Source organism: Pararge aegeria, chromosome Z (genome assembly GCF_905163445.1).
Source record: "Pararge aegeria chromosome Z, ilParAegt1.1, whole genome shotgun sequence".
NCBI classification, from domain to species: Eukaryota; Metazoa; Arthropoda; class Insecta; order Lepidoptera; family Nymphalidae; genus Pararge; species Pararge aegeria.
The window spans coordinates 19,464,443-19,481,766 of NC_053208.1; the positions used below are offsets into that span (position 1 = coordinate 19,464,443).

At 35.9% G+C, this 17,324-nt stretch overlaps 2 protein-coding genes across 2 annotated transcripts in view; both read right to left on the minus strand.

Annotated features, from left to right (window-relative positions):
* The window catches only part of LOC120636064, a 39,487-nt gene extending 29,113 nt beyond the window's left edge, over window positions 1–10,374 (minus strand). The window contains exons 1-3 of the mRNA XM_039907339.1: window positions 10,241–10,374; window positions 6,818–7,017; window positions 2,693–2,797 (exon numbers count right to left, since the gene is read on the minus strand). Coding sequence (XP_039763273.1) covers window positions 2,693–2,797; window positions 6,818–7,017; window positions 10,241–10,340 — 405 coding nt within the window. The 5' untranslated portion in view covers window positions 10,341–10,374. The remainder of the gene's footprint in view (window positions 1–2,692; window positions 2,798–6,817; window positions 7,018–10,240) is intronic.
* A 4,268-nt stretch (window positions 10,375–14,642) lies between these two features.
* LOC120636647 (venom allergen 5.01-like) lies at window positions 14,643–15,738 on the minus strand. The gene has a single exon (XM_039908210.1). It carries the CDS (start codon window positions 15,714–15,716, stop codon window positions 14,643–14,645), a length of 1,074 nt encoding a protein of 357 aa, XP_039764144.1. The 5' UTR covers window positions 15,717–15,738.
* Window positions 15,739–17,324: the final 1,586 nt, after the last annotated feature.

Below are 17,324 nucleotides of genomic sequence, written 5' to 3' on the forward strand. Positions count from 1 at the left end.
TTCCCGGATTAACCCAACATCCAACAAACAACATGAATGTTCAAAATATACTTCACTCATTGTTGATAAACTTACACGTAAGGATTATCACTTTTACATGTTGAAGAAGAAGATCGGTAGATATCCCACTGTCCGTGTTTTCGAAAGAAGTGTTAAGTTCTCGCCGCCGAGCGAATATGAATTTGGAATCGTTCATAAATATTTAACTAATCTAGAAAAATCAGAAAAGATCGCCTGGATTGTGTGTAATCCATCTCATCCCGGAGATTAGACTGAATAAAACTTGTGAGAACAATTGTGGAAATAAAAGTTATTAGAAGTGATACCAAAGAATAGACTGAACAAAAACTTGTAAAAACAATTGTGGAAATAAACGTTATTAGAAGTGATACCAAAGAATAAACTGAATAACACTTATGAAAACAATTGTGGAAATAAAAGTTATTTGAAGTGATACCAAAGAATATTATAAGTGAGTGATTAAATTATTTGGCTAATTGTTTTTTTTAATTTAATGGTACTTTGCAAACTGAGTAATTTTTTGTTTTCAACACTTTAAATTGGTCAATATTTGGCTATCATTATTTAAGGATAATAGTGTGGGCAAGGACATTAAAAAAAAACTGTTGTGTCCGTGCAGTATTGTTAAATGGTTTGTGTTGATGGTGTTGGTGTCAAAAAATTCTGCATTTGCGGAGCACCTGATTGCTAATCTGTATTCAATCTTATAATATCTGACTAATTTTATTAATTTAAATTATTTTTAATAATGTTTAAAACCAAAAAATTTACACAATTGATTCCAATTGGGACGAGGGCTAAACTACTCGTCTCCAGCACCGACTTCTAGTTTTTGAGGTATTTTCTTAATTTTACTGTTTAAATTTAATAGCACTTTTACTTTATTAGTTAGAATTCTCTTATTAAGAAAAAAGGTGGGGAATGGTGAAGCCTAGATAAGTTATCCTAAATAACATCCCCCGCAACAGGTTTGTAGATAAAAATATAGTTTTTACTACTTAATCTTAAGAGGAAAACTATCTTTTTTTTAATAAATACTTCACAGCGTTTTCTGTGGTTTGTTATAGCTGAAAAGAGCAGTGAATACTAACAAAAAGCTAGTATTACGGACATCGTAAGTAAACAGGAGCTTTACTTAAATGCTGTAATCTCAGTGAAACTCGATGAAAAGCCAAATTCACATTGGGCTTATTATCGACATTTTTAATGGCACGTTCTGGGTTACACAAGCAATTAAAGTTTCGCGTTTGCTGACGTAGTTACAGGTAATTACTAACTTTAAAAGTAATAAGCGAACTTTTTTCTTTGATTGAATATGAAAAATTATAGAAATGTTTTTTTTTTTACATTAGGTATCTACCAGCAAAAAGTGGTAAAATTAAATAGAAATGTATTTCTCCCTACATGGTGGAAGCAATTATTCACTGTACGCGGCTTCGGTTGCATGTTCTGTGTGTTTTATAAATTATTCACAGACGGGGCTCGAAAATAAAGACTTCAACCGATAGTTTTTAGCTAGAATAATGTTCCGTCCAGTTTTTATATTATATTACTTGATTAATATGAGGATGGACTCGGATTACAAATCAACCCGTGTTCATCTCGGTTCTCATGAGATATTTTGTAGTAAGAACTAAACGGAACTTTGATACAGAGATTGTACTATTGGTTGAAGTGATTATTTTGCCTCGACGATTATAAACAACCCTGCTAGAAACGGGACAATTTCAATTCCCAATCTAAAAACATAGTATTGAAGAAAAAACTTTTATTCCTACTGGAGTTTGAGGGGATTCTATGACGCCAAAGCCCTTAAAAGATTGTAGGTACTCCACTTGTAGGGAGTTTCAAATTGAGAGGAAGTTTCGAATTTTTAATAGAGGGTTGACCTTTTGTTCGAGTTGTTTTTGTATTTGGAGTAAAAGTACCCTTTGTCTTTTTCTGTACCTAATTTCATGATAATTGATTGATTGGTAACAAACAAACAGCATTTTTTATATAAGTTGTTACAATTAACGATTTATAAGAAAAATACAAGAAACTAAAACACATGTTTAACATACCGTGACCGTAAATTCATACTAACCGTAGTACAGTATTGTATTTAAATTAAGTATATTAGTTTTTTTTTATTATAAGTAATAATTTATTTATGTTAGATCCATATATTTTCCTATAGGTTCCTAGCTACTTTTTGCATAAGTAGGTACGCGTTTCTTTGTCTTTTCTTCTCTACTCAAGTTTGACGGCCGACTGGCGCAGTGGGCAGCGACCCTGCTTTCTGAGTCCTAGGCCGTGGGTTCGATTCCTATAACTGGAAAATGTTTGTGTGATGAACATGATTGTTTTTCAGTGTCTGGGTATTTATCTGTATATTATAAGTATTTATATGTATTATATTCATAAAAATATTCAACAGCTATCTTAGTACCCATAACACAAGCTACGCTTACTTTGGGGCTAGATGGTGATGTGTGTATTGTCGTAGTATATTTATTATTACTCAAGTGAGCAATTAGTGCAAATAAAACAATGAGGTACCAAAGAGCAAGACGCAGGATAAAGGGTTTTTTTCTCAAGAAATTTTCCGAGTTACATAAAGGTTAAACAATATAAAGGGTTAAATTAAATAATTAGGCTATAGTAAATGTTTCACAATCTATAAATTTACCTGAATATTACGGAATGCTTCCATTTTCTTCTTTTTTGTGTACCTGATTCGATCCAACTGCTTTCTTTTATTGAAATTTTCTTGATGTATACTAGCCAGCACTTTCTAGAACATATTTTTTTATTACAGTGTAAATCTGTATAAAAATTATACTAAATTGATATAGTCGAATAACTAGTCAAGTAGGTAATTAATAATAAGATTTCATTTAGACTTATTGATAGTTAGTTTATACTTAGCGCCTAAGTGGCTTCAAAAATCATTTTTTTAATTCGTCCTTCCCCTGACGCAATACCTTCAGGGGAAGGACGAATTCAGCTTAAAATTTCCTTACCTCGAGCGGTCGAGCCATATTATATGCTAGCTTGCATATTTTTTTTATTTCTCTACAAGCTAACCCATGACAGTCTTGATGTTAACATACCTGTTATGGATTGGCAGTTATATTAAATCCTAATCGCCTATCGGTTTCCATGCGACATCGTACTGGGGTGGGTAATGGGTAATCGCTTGCTGCCTTTGTCGATGGGAACTAGCCAAAGTTGATAAAATTAATTCGATTTTACAATAAAAGTTTCGCTTCGTTCGGGTGACCCGCGATCAACATACCCGAGCTCTTTAGTTACGGCCCTTTAGATTTAGTTTTCAATTTGTATACAACTATAGGTGGCGAAAGCTTAGCCTAGCCTAGTGGGAAGGCTTCAGCTTTCCTTTCGTGGAGACCAAGTTCGATCCCCGGCACGCACCACGGACTCTTCAGAGTTTTTTTCGGTTTTAACCGACTTACAATAAAGGAGTGTGTACTCAATTCAGTTGTATTTTTTTCACAACATTTTAAATCCGTGCTGAGTAAAATGTAGTATAATTCGTATTCCTTTTACAAAGTAGCAAGTAGTACCAGTAATTTTCTACATTACATTGGACTGTGCACCGACTTAAAAAAGTTGTAGAAAATATTTATCTTTTGCTTATTAGTTGTATAACAAAGTCGGTTCTTTATAGATATTTTTTTTTTAATTTACGAACTTTAAATATAACTTTCTTGAGGGCCGGTAATGAGTTGATGATGACAACTTTTATAACCACCGCTGTTACGACAGAAATGGCCACCGAATGACTAGTAGAATACAGGTTGCTATTATGGTTTGTACGGAATTTCTCATTGTCACACTAAAGGAGCTGATGGTGAAGTACGACGGGAACTCCTAAAATCGGGGAAAAATGTATTAATTAAAGGTCATGAGCAGTTAACATTTCATCATCATCATATCAACCGATAGACGTCCACTGCTGGACATAGGTCTTTTGTAGGGAGTTCCAAATTCTACGGTTCTGTGCCGCTTGGATCCAGCAGCTACGTGCGACGCGCTTAATGTCGTCTGTCCACCTCGTTGGGGGTCGACCAACGGTGCGCTTACCAGTTCGGGGCTTTCAGCACCCTGGGACCCCAACGTCCATCCTTTCTCCGAACTATGTGCCCGGCCCATTGCCACTTCAGCTTCGCGACTCGTTGAGCTATGTCGGTCACTCTGGTTCTTCTACGAATCTCCACATTTCTGATTTGATCGCGTAGAGATACTCTGAGCATAGCTCTCTCCATCGCCCGCTGAGTGACTCTGAGCCTTCTTATGAGGCCCATAGTTTCAGAACCATAGGTCATCACGCACTGTTCGACTTGACTTTCGTCTTCAGGCACTGAGGGATTTTTGACGAAAAGATGTCACAAAGTTTCCCGAACGCTGCCCATCCGAGTTGGATTCGGCGGTTCACCTCCTTCTCTAAATTGGACCTAACTAACCTACTTAACATTTAGTTATAACTAATGAATATAACAAACCAACCTCCAAATGAACGTGTAAAAAAATAAAAACCGACTTCCTGAATAAATGTAATACCAACTAAAAAGCAATAAATAAATAATTTCTATAAGATTTTATAGTTCATGGCACGTTAAATGTAACAAATCATGTCTTTGCACCTATATAAGCGAACGGTATACAAAGTTGGAGTATTTTTTGTTTTACTTTACAGCAAGAAATTATTTAAGAAACATTTATTTTTCATTTTGTAATTAGACAGCAATTTCCCATTAGTCTAACAATTCTTATCGGTTAACAGTGTGCACTTTGGTATCTTAAATTTACCTATATAGTGCTTTGTTCGCTTCTATATTTAGAAATAATTCGCGCTCTCGGTTCGCGCTCTCTAAGGATTGACATCTCAACAGCTCTACGGTCCGGGCCAATGGGCATTACTCGAATAAAATATGAATAACATAAGCATAAACGAATGAAATTCTAAATTAAAAACCAAAAACCCCCGACCATGATTCTACTAGTCAAGCCATTTCAAAACTATATTGAGGGAAATCTATAAAAAAAAAATCGCCATTTTGTGGTGAATAATTCCGATTTATTCACCATGAAACCAACACAAAAAAATTACAATAGGTTTATCCGTTCGTGAGTTAAGATGCCACACACACACACACACCCACCCACATACACCAACACACACACGCACGTGCCAAATACACAACACGCGCACACACGCACACATGCAAACACGCACGCACCTGCGCTCAACTACACACACACACACGCACGCAAACACACACACACAAACACACACGCACGCACACTTACATACACACACACGCACGCACACATAAATACACACACACACACACAGACGAGAGCCGTTGTTTATGCGACGGGGGTAAAATCAGTATAATCATTGGCTCATCTTATCTTATACTTTTTCGGATTTCGTCACCATGTGAAACTTGTATTAAAATGCTTCAATGCAAGACTGTAGCTCAGTCCACCTACAATTTTATCCTTTACGACTTTTGCTTTGAACATTTTTCTAATTACAACGAAATGTATTTCGAATTTATAAAATGAAAATGTTCGTGAGGTAGTATTTATACGGTGAGGACGGAATTTTATAATCTGTCCTTTTTAGGGCGTCTAACCCTTTGCATTGTGGAAGAAGATCCCTGCGCGGTAAACGGCCGGTTATGGGTTGATATGATGAAGATGATATAGCATTCCAGTACGACGCGGCTATCGATTTAGTATGGATTAAATATAACTGTGTACCCCGTTAGAATGTATTACCACCAGGGGCACCAGATGGTATGGCAGTCAAATTGCTGACTTGTAGTGAAATAAAGAAAGGAATGCCTAAGCTCTCAGTCTATCTCTTGTATGAGACAGGTGGCTTGCGGCGATCAGGGCAAACAAACAGGGCAGGTAACAAATATAAAATCTTCTGACAGGGGATATAATTAACGTGTCCACCTGCTAAAGCACGGGAACATGGGATATGAGAAGTTTACCCCGCTTACTGTTAGATATACATTTTGGATATTATTTCCACTTGTGCGCCAGTGCTCTGAGAGTTGATAAAGCTGTGGGAGAAGATTATTTTTTATCCTTTCCCCGGAGAGATAATTATCTCCTGCTTCTTTTTGTATGTACGGCCATATTAATTTTAAACTTAACTGAAAAATAACGTGTAGCGGTGATAGCCTGATGGTTTATATATTAGCTTCCTTTTATGGATGACAGAGTTCGATAAGCGGCACGAACCTCTTACTTTGCGGAGCTACGTGCGTTTTTAGTTTCAGCAATTCGAAATTACTTAGTCGGTGAAGGAAAACATCGAGAGGAAACATGCTTAGAGTTCTCCATAAAGTCCTCAAAAGCGTGTGAAATCTTCCAACCCGCACTTGGCCAGCGTGGTGGAACTACAGCCTAAGCATTTTTCATTTGACTTTACCAAGAATTTATATCGAAGATACTAAGATGTCAAAACATTCGTACAACTATGATTAGCTTATTCTAAATTTATAAAAATCGCACCCACATCAAATGTTTAATAAAATGGTGATATTTTATAAATAACTAGCGGACCCCAGCGCCATCTGTCTGGCTGAATTGTGAATCTAAACCATCCAGGGTGCCACCCAAACGCATACCAAAAAATTCATTCAAATCGGTCCAGCCGTTTAGGAGGAGTTCAGTGACATACACACGCACACAAGAAATATATATATAAAGATGGGAGCGATTTTAATTTTAGACATCTTAAAAAATTTATCGCTTTGGGGATAATTACATCAGCTTGGCTATTCATGTAGGTGAGTTGCAGACGTTTATGTTCTTGAAAAGCGTTACGCAGGAATTGCTTGTCGCCATACACTGCCACTTCAAGCTCTACGCGTTTGTTGGTTATGTCCCTCCGCAACTGACGAATATCGCGGGAATACCTTTTCTTTTGCTTCGTCAAATCGCCTTCGTGGATTTTTCGATCTCTTTCTAAATCAATGAAGAAGTTTAATCTTATGTCTTTAAACGAGCAATTCTTGTATATATATAATTGGAATCTCGGAATCGGCTCCAACGATTTTCATGAAATTTAGTATACAGGTGGTTTCGGGGGCGATAAATCGATCTAGCTAGGATTCATTTTTAGAAAATTTAATTTAATTCGTGTTTTCCGGTAATAACTGATTTTGTGCAGACGAAGTTGCACGGGTCAGCTAGTATAGAATAAACCAAGATTCCCGTCGTCAAGCCCACTTTTATGCGGTCGACTCGCATAAAAGTGGGCTCAGTTTTCTTCGACCTGTTGATAGCTATGCTACTATCCGTTTCGGATATTGTATTGTATTCATTTTACTTTGTTTGCCTACCTACCTTCTTTAAAATTTAAAGGTATGCATACAATTTATATTAATAGTAAGCTTATTGAAAAATCCTATTATAATATTAAGGATTATTTTTAATTAAACGATAAAAAGACTAGGGTGTGAATTGCTGTTAACTTCATAGCTAAATATTAATTGACTGTGAGATGGTGATAAAAAAATAAACACCATTAAACAATCATGTAAACATATATGTATGAACGCTTCATGAATGCCTGTGATAAGCAGTCTTTATTAATGTAGATGAATAAAGGATATTTGAATTTGAACACTTTTGCGCAGCGCCGGCTATTTTAAAGGTATGCTAGCTTCTTAATATTTGCGCTGGTATTTTTAAAGTAGCCGGCATTCCGCTCAAGTTGTCGTCGTGCCTGGAAAGTAACAAACTTGATAGAAATTCATTAAGTACCTTGTCTACGATTGTCTTCTTCTTTTTTAATTTTATATTAGCTTTGCCGGTAAATATGTGTTTTTTTTTAAATAAGCAATGTACTGTTTTCCAATGTTTTACTATTATACTGATAACAATGTTCACGGAACGTAAAAACAAAAATCTTTCGTAAAAATTTTGCATTAAAATTGGTAACAAAATTTAAATATATTCAGTTCATTTAACCGAACAGTTCATTATACTACAAGGGTATCGAATTATGGACATGAGAGATAGTGGGAGGAGATGCAATATAAATTGTAAAAGAGTGACCGCTGCGGGAAATATGAAACCGTGTATCAGAATTATTTATGATTGCTGTATTGATTAAAATGTAGCACGCGTTGTTAAAGATTGGTTGAGTATGCTGATCGGTCGTTATGCTATGTATAATAGTTCACTTTCCCAAGTAGGAGTAGTGAGTTGAAGCAGGCATTCCCTAGGTATAGAGGCGTTAACTGGAACAGGCACTACTGTACTGTATATGTACATTTTGTCTAATCCTAAAAACAGTGGTCCTAATTCAGGCGATTCACAAATATACCTAAGAAATATAGGTAAATAGGTGTAAAGTTTACCACGCACTTGCTCATATCTAACACAGGTATGATTTCAGATACGTTCTCTGCAGTAAAATAGGTGATAGGAATTAAATGGAATATGCTACGTGCCTGGGGGCACACACATTGCAGGAGGGCCGAGTTGGGAACATCGGGTGACGCAAGGAATGACAATTGACAAAGCAGGAGTAGCTGGTTTTAAGACTTCGATGCGAATTGGTTGTCTGAATTTTTATAATGAATAATTAGTCAATATAATTTGGTAAAATACAGATCTCGATAATTCCGTGGTTTGAAGCATTCGTTTATACATTGACTCTAAAGTCTGATCTTTAAATCCGTGAAATTCTGACGTTTATCGATGATACTAGAAATTTAAAAAGTTCCCACATAAAAAGATAATGTATTTGAATTAAATTAAAAATAGATTAACGGTTTTAAGGATTATACGTCTAATTGCGTATGTATTAAATTCCTTATTTAAAAAATAACAATCAGGGGAGGCTTAAAAAGGGGAATAAGAACCCAAATAAAATTTGTCTGTCTGTTCGCACATAATGTGCTAACTATTGAACGGATTTAAATATAATTTCATATTATTTAGCTGATACGTTTAGACTATTTTTAGCCCGATTAACAGAAGGTTCCCTCGGTATTGAGACTGAAAGATTTTATCGATCTTACAACCAAACGTCACATCTGGATACATTTTTTTTTATCGGATAGATCATTTCACCTCGGCCTAAATTTTGTGAAGATTAGTTATTATTTATTCAACTATTTACTCTTAATGAACGATTATTATTTCTTGTAAATGATCGACGTTGAAAAAGATCGACGTAGCGTAACTACGCCAAAGTCTCCTTCAAAGCTACAATGTTGCTCCCTCATTTGATGGACTTCACTTCATATGAATATTTAAATATGCACCTGTTATTTTCCATTGTAGAAAAAAAAAGGGAAAATTGTGTTTATAATAAATACTAGCTGTCCCGGCGAACTTCGTACCGCGGATCATTTTTTTTTTTATGAATGTTATATTTTAACACTTACTATCCTATTCCGGTCTAAGAGGAATCCAAAAAATCCAGCCTGGTCCAGCCGTGCTTGAGTTATAAATGGTGTAACTAACACAACTTTCTTTTATATATATAGATATTATAGCCTTTTTTAGTAAAAATATTTTGCCTTAGTTTTTTGATTTATTTTTGATTTTTTTTGATTTCAGTCATTATTAATTATTTGGAGATGGCTTATAACACATGATTATTTATTTATTTCAATCAATAAGCAATTTTCATCATAAAGTTATTTTAAGAAAGTATCAAATAAAATAAAAATATAAAAATAAATGTTATAACTTAGATGTCCTAAAACGACAAACGTCAGAATTCAACGGCATTAACAATCCGACTATAATTCGGACGACTACTATGATGATGATGATGATGAAAATGAGGCCTATTTTGGTGAATAGCTTCATCGAAGCCGACGTGTATGTGCAAAATATGCTATATGTACCTATTACTCAAGTCTGAAGATACCATTGCACCGTTGCGCGTAGTGATTTATTCAGGTAAACAAATATCTGAGAATAAGTCAGTCTCAGTTTTCATTTCATATAGACTCGCAGACATTATTCGATAATCTATATATATTAAAGACAAAGGTTACTGACTGACTGACTGATCATCAACGTACAGCTCTAACCACTTGACAGAACGGTAATTTTGCACACAGATAATTATAAATTATCATTGTGTCCAGTAAGAAAAAAAAAAGCAAAACTGCTACAAAGTAACAAAACTAAGTTAAAAAAGATCGACTGTTTCTATAAATACCGTAAAGTTTTATTAATCCACGATATTGGTTTATTTTGTCCTTGATCACCCAATTCTCATCTTGCATGCCATGTATACGCACTTTGGCGGCGGATAACATGATGTATTATGATAATATTAATTCGAAGAGGCAATAAAAGTAAAACTACTACAATAAAGTTTTTTCAAAAATATATTATTGACGAGATGTCAGAAGTTATTTCCCTTAATTTGACACACTTGACACTGACAATACTTTAGAATAGCTTTTGAAAGATCAATATGGGAAAAATAAAATCTATGAATGAGTTTTTTACACTCACAGGTCCAAGCTTAAGATTATTATTAATTTTTGTAAGTGTAGTGTTCATATCCTCTTTGGCTACGGAATTATTATAATCAAATTATTATTAATTAAATTCACGTATTAGTAGTAGCTAAGTAATCATTAGGAAAGACGGCTTGACGTGCTCTCCGTTGCACAAAAGTAGTAAACGCAATATGCTTGCAGCATTTTACAACTTGGGGCTCAGAAAAGTCCAATAATTTAAAAGAGAAACGCCTCGAGAAACTAGCCCAGAACTACATGTACGTATGATGTTATACACTACTCGCTGTACCCGGCCACGTTTAGAACAGCAATAACTCACAAATAAGTTCACACCCACAGGCGTGTAAATTTAATATCAAGTAATTAATTCGTCTAGTGGGAGGCTTAGGCGTAGCTAGTTACAACCCTACCGAGAAAGACGTGCCGCTAATTTAACTGGTTTAACGTTTCGGTACGATGTTGCGTTGAAACTCAAAGTCAAAGTCAAATATTTCTTTATTCAAAAAGGCACATAGATGGCACTTTTGATGCGTACATTACATGTAAAATATGAGATAGAAGTGAGTTGATGGCGATAAGTAAATTCGACAACTTAAGACTAAAGCTACGAGCCCTGGTCTAAGAAGAAGCCCAGACCAAACTTAGCCGGTTGTTTTTTTTTTGTCATCACAATCTCAACCTTGTTAGAGCAATAATTTACAGCCAAGAGCATTTTTATCGTTGACGTAGTCATTAATACTATAATAGGACTTTTCTATAAGCTTACGTTTCATACAAACTTTCTACTTTTTAAGAATCATCTCTAAGATATCAACTGGTAGTTTATAGTAAAATTTAATACAATTTTCTTTAAATGAATTGCTTATTTTATGTAGTCTAGTATATTGCACTGCAAGTTTATTTTTGCTTCTACTCTGCAAATCATTGCAGTCACATTTTCTCTTAAATTTGGATATATTTTTGTGAACATACATTAAATTTTCATATACGTATTGGCTAGAAACTGTCTTTATCTTAACATCTTTAAATTTATCGTCCGGTATTTATAGTCTCACTTATAAGATCAGGGTGCGTAATATAACTCATAGAACTCATAAACTGACCGGCGGTGACACGCCACAGTTGGGGAAAAAGAAATAACGAAAATTAAATAAAAAAATCTAGTTTTTTATTGTTTAGGAATACCTAAATTAACCGGCAGCGAAATCCAGCGAATTAGTGCCGGTGGGCCAGACGTAAATCGAGGGGGCAACCCCACCAGTACAATAATAACAAAACAAGCCCGGGGCGCGGCGTTCCCTGCTGAGTAAATTTGTTTTACAAGGTCATAAACACTAATATTAAATATGTGTCGTTAGTCCAGTGGTTAACATGTTTAACTAAGGACCAAGAAGTCCTGGATTCGGATCCCGGGTCGGGACAAGAATCTTTTAATACATGTTTTTTTCTGTTAGCTAGAACATTGGCGGTCTCAACCCTCGTGCCTCGAACAGTTAAGCCGTCGATCCTGGTTGTTATCTTTTTTACTACTAACTTGAGACAATAGTCGTTAAAGTCCACCAAACTAGAATGAAGCAGCGTGGTGGGTCTATGCTCTAAAACCGTCTCTCCTATGAGAGAGGAGGATAGTGCCTAGCTGTGGGACGTTAATAGGCCGCGGATAGGGATGATGTGAGGGCAACCCTGAAGAACTGTATTCTAAAATAAATATGACACTGAGAATTTTACGTGGAGTAAGGATTTAGTATGTCATCTATGAAATGTTGTAATCATGAACTTGCCATGCTATTTGTGCTGGTATGCAGTGGCGTGCACAGGGTTTTTGACCAGGGTATAATACAAAGCAGGAAAATGAGATAAAATGAATTTATGCACATATAAAACGCACGCCGCTGCAGGTTTGTGATTTCATCATTTGCAACCCATTACCGGCACACTTCAGTACAAAATAAATGTTCATTATGCCGCGGTACAGAAACCCTTTATAGATTGAGACGAGGTGAGTTAGCATAGGTTGTTAAAAATCGTGTTATTTTATGTTAACAATAAAGAATAGAAAGAAATAAAAATATTGCCAGCCCAGTGACTTTTACGCGGCTTGTTCACATAGGTATACTTATCGAAACGACTAATAGATAAAAGCGAGCATATATGTGAGGCTTTTATCGATTGCTCGTTTCCACGCGGAATCGTACCGGAAAGACATCACTTGGCGACGACTGGCACTATATTGGTAGGGTGGTAACTCGTAAAAATATATTCGTGACCGTCGTGCCAGCTGTGCGTGTCGCACCAGACCAAACCCAAACCAAAGAAACCAGACTTAAGTTACCCAAGATATCAATTGCTCCTTCCTGGAATCGTACCACGGACCTGCCACTTCTTACACAGCGCTCACCACTGTGGCAACGAGGTCGTCCAAGTAGACGTATATAAGGTTCTTGTATCTTCTGTAACGTCAAGTATATCTGTTTATAGTGACTCTGACTTGTAGTTAGTATAATATACCTTCCTATATCGCTCGATATACAACGCGATGTAAACGTAGTGAACCAATTGCTTCACCGACTGCATTTGTGTCAGCCGACAACAGTATAATACGAGTATAATAACTTCGACTTATTGACTTCGACTTATTGTTTAGAGTTATGAAGGTAATACAAGGTCCAAAATTACCTGCACGATCATGTCATAAAGGCGTCGGCTCTACCCCATAAAGGATTTCTGCACTTAGTAAATTATTTGCTACGTAGATACGATGAGAAAACACTATGAATATATCAATATAAACCAGCCTAGCGCGGACAGCGTCTTTGATAAACTGTCTACGTAGGTAGCTAAGTCGAGTTCATTATCTACTTATAGGCGAGAGTATCGCTCAAGCTTAGCTTACTTAATCCCAGGTTACTCCGAGAAAAATAATATTTTTTCTATTTTCAATTCCTTCTATTTTTAACAAGATCCTGTTATTTTTATATAAAAAACGTAGCCGTATTTCTATGCTTAGTTAATCCATCAGTTCACAGCTAGACTAGAGGCCTCTCCCTACGGGAGGGTTTGCTTATGATCACCAAGCTGTGCCGGATTAGTGATCGCAATAGATGGAAGTAGTATCGTAGAGCTACCTGTTGTCCGCTGTATACCCTGTCGCACGAAACCCGCAGCATGAGGAAAAGTGACATTTACTGTATTCTGACACGTTTATAAGTTAAGATTCACATAAAATTCAACTCTGAGCCATCGTAGGGAAGGAGTTAAAGATGGTTAAATGACCAAAAAAATGTAAACATTCTGAAATATAATTCGATTGGAAGCAACTTTTTGGAGGTTCAATATCAAGTATAGAGACTTTGATTTTCCTTATCAGTTATATTTAAATACGCTTTAAAGCTATTAATCATTAAAATAATGAGTGTTTGTGTTTTTTAAAATGTAAAATGTAAATTGTTGATATTGGAAAAGAGCAACTGCTGAGTTTCTTGTCGGCTTCTTCTCGGTAGAATCTGCCTTCCGAACCGGTGGTAGAGTCACTACACACAGACAGACTTGACGTTTCAAAAGTGATTATATTAGGCCTACTTGAAATAAATGAATTTTGAATTTTTTGAATTTTGTTTGTATGCATACGTGCGAGAGATGTCGAAATTCGCAATGCAGCGCATATACAACGTATAACAGAATAACGAAATAATACTGAAGGATCGATAACTATATTTCATAAAAATCATCCTGTAAACATATTAAATCGAAAAGAAGCATATTCATTTTGCCATACAAACGAATTAAAACATTCTTAGTGATTACTTGTGACAACCCTATTGTAGATAAAAGACCGACACGCGCATATTACTAACGCTATGCGACGCGTACCTAATAAAGTGCAAGAAGGCACATTTGTGATTTTAATTTTGCACGTCTTTAAGGCTATATTTCTTTGAGTAAAAACTATGGTAGTGGTGTACTCAAAATTTATTAGGTTTCTGGTTTCACAAATAAGTCTCAGAGGCAGGACATAGTGTACCTATAATGCCTATTATTTCGGTTTTCATATACACGTTGTATAATAACAGAAACTCAATTTTACAAACGTATTTACTCTTTATTATCGGGGTCTCCTACTAGTGAACATAAAGCTCTATGAGTTCCAGCTCCGCATACGGTGCCGTAAGGGCAGTTGCTGCAAGTGATGCCGGGTTCGTATATGGGAAATCCATCAATATTACCTGCAGGCCCGTAGTTGCAAAATATGTAGGCCATTATATTTGGATCATTGATTTTTTTCTGTTTGTCCACCAAATCCAGAACTCCCCGATATAATGCAGATTCACTATCACCCTTCTTCACTGTAGTTCCAAAGTCTTCAAGGCGCGACGATCTGGCTGTTGTCATATACTTAGTTCGTCGCAATAAATTATCCTTTAAAGTAGTTGTCCGCGTTACTGTATCTGAAGAATTATCAGCTAGCGCTGATAGAGTTCGTCTCTTTCGGAATAAGATGCAAGAACTCTGTCTCACAGTACATAAAGCCTGAGAGCAACCTATTCGCCAAGTTGAAGCCCATGCGGCAGCTGAATACCAATGGGCGTTGCATCCACCTGGGGCGCTACAATTGGTGGGTTTGAAAGACCGGACATATTCTGGTGGCAATGTCCTGGATCCCGAGAACCAAGCACCAACTGTATCAGCTAAAATTTGAGCCTCTGTTACACGCGGCACTACAGGACGCACGTCCATGTTTTGTATAACATTAAACCGTATTGTGTTTCTGCATTCGTCATGCCTTTTTTGACATTGCCGAGCCCATATCTCTGCTATTTCTTCGAGTTCATAATCCCAATACATCTTACGCATATTAGCAGCTGGAGGCTGGCCCGCTTCGAGACCCATTGCAATATTGTCTCTATGGCGATTATGTAACTGAAGTATTTGATATCTCATCCATGTAGTCATGCCTGAAGCAAACAATCGTGGACTATGCTTGTTTTTAGCCACGCACATTGTATGTTGATTTTTTAAAGAGCAGTCCGGATGGGAGCAGTAATCAAAAAAAATGTCACTACTATTACTCACGCTGCAGATGACATAATACGAGAACATAAAATTGATCAAAATTAAAAATACAAAACCTGCAAAACACATTTCTACAAAAGTTCCATAATATGACATAAAGTCGAAGCTAGGAACAATGAATAATCATTATTCTTAGAGTCAATTTGTCGATGATAGAGTCGATGGATACCTATGAAAGATAGTGTCAATAGTTTTTTTTCACAATTTGCACAGAGATAATTTGTCACTTAAAGATCGTGTTAACTGACAGCTTTAAAGTTTAATTGCTGAACTTACTTAAAAAGATGCCATTAATTAATAAGCTTTATTTACGTTAACTGTGTATTCAAGGTACCTTAAAAACATGTATCTGATACTCTCGGTAAAAAAAAGATAGTTTGATTTTTCTACAAACTTATCTTAGGTAAAAGCAGTAGCCGATCCGAAATTTTAGTTCAGAAGGGCCCAGCTGTGGATACTGTACGAAGTTTCGTTATAAGAAAGTAGAAAGATAATAAAAAGCATAATTGAAGGAATTGGAAAACTAGATTATGCACTGTTGTATTTTGTGAAAGTATATCATATTTAACTTAAATATAATAGGTAAATTAATAAATAGTTCAATATTTTTAATAAAAAGCTAAAAGATATAAATGAAGTCACAAAAAGAAATCGTGCATTTTATCAACAATAAAGAACTTATTAAAAGAAACAACAATTGATGTAACATCTCAGAACTGAACTTATGAAACTGACATCGACTTTAATAATATCGGTATCGGTACGTACAAAGAAAGAAAAGTCCTCGGAAAATATGCTGCTTATACACGATTTAATGTTGAAAACACAATATGTAATGTACACAAAGGAACTACAAGTAGAGGCTCAGGCAGGATTTTGCATCGACTGTTATGTATAAATTAAATGCTATTTTATGACATACTAGGAGTTCCCCGCGACTTCGTCTACGTTCAATTCATTAGGTACAAAGAAACAAACTCCAGGATCATTTTTCCTTACCATTTACTACGGCCCTTTTAGGTAACAAAATTTGAATACTTATACCCAGCGGTCCCTGGTAGCCTGTAATCTTAACACATAATAATATCTAAGATGTGATTTGGAATACATCCGCATCCAAATGAAAAGAGAGAAAAGTAAAACAAAAAGTAAAATTCAATTCAATATCACTGTTTCAGCACAAATGCCTGAAGTTTATACGTGTTGCAAAACAGCGTTCAAAATTCAATTTGGTTTTTTGAGCGTTTTGAGCGTTACAAAGCGGTTAAACTTTGAACAACCCTCAGGGGTTGCCTAGGATGCTAACACACAGCGACTGTCGGATTTTTAGATATTGTCTGAATTTATTGTACTCTCGCTCATATTGCGAATTTTAGCCAGTAAAATTGATGTGAAAACTTCGTCAGGCGCGTTTAGTGATTTTCGGTAGGGGAAAGTCTTACTGGTTCGCGTCACCCTTAATCTCGACATGCACGTAACGTAATGATGAATTAATTAATTAATTAAATCACTGTGTGTATCATCACTTAATATACAATGTATGTTTATTTATAAAAATAAATGATTAAAACATATTCAACGGCCGATTGGCCGAGTGGGCAGCGACCCTGCTTTCTGAGTCCAAGGCCGTGGGTTCGATTCTCACAACTGGAAAATGTTTGTGTGATGAAGGTTTGTCAGTGTCTCGGTGTTTATATGTATTTT

What these genes read in the sequence shown, in the direction of transcription:
- LOC120636647 (XM_039908210.1), bottom strand. Translation starts at nt 15,716, where the DNA reads ATGTCATATTATGGAACTTTTGTAGAAATGTGTTTTGCAGGTTTTGTA.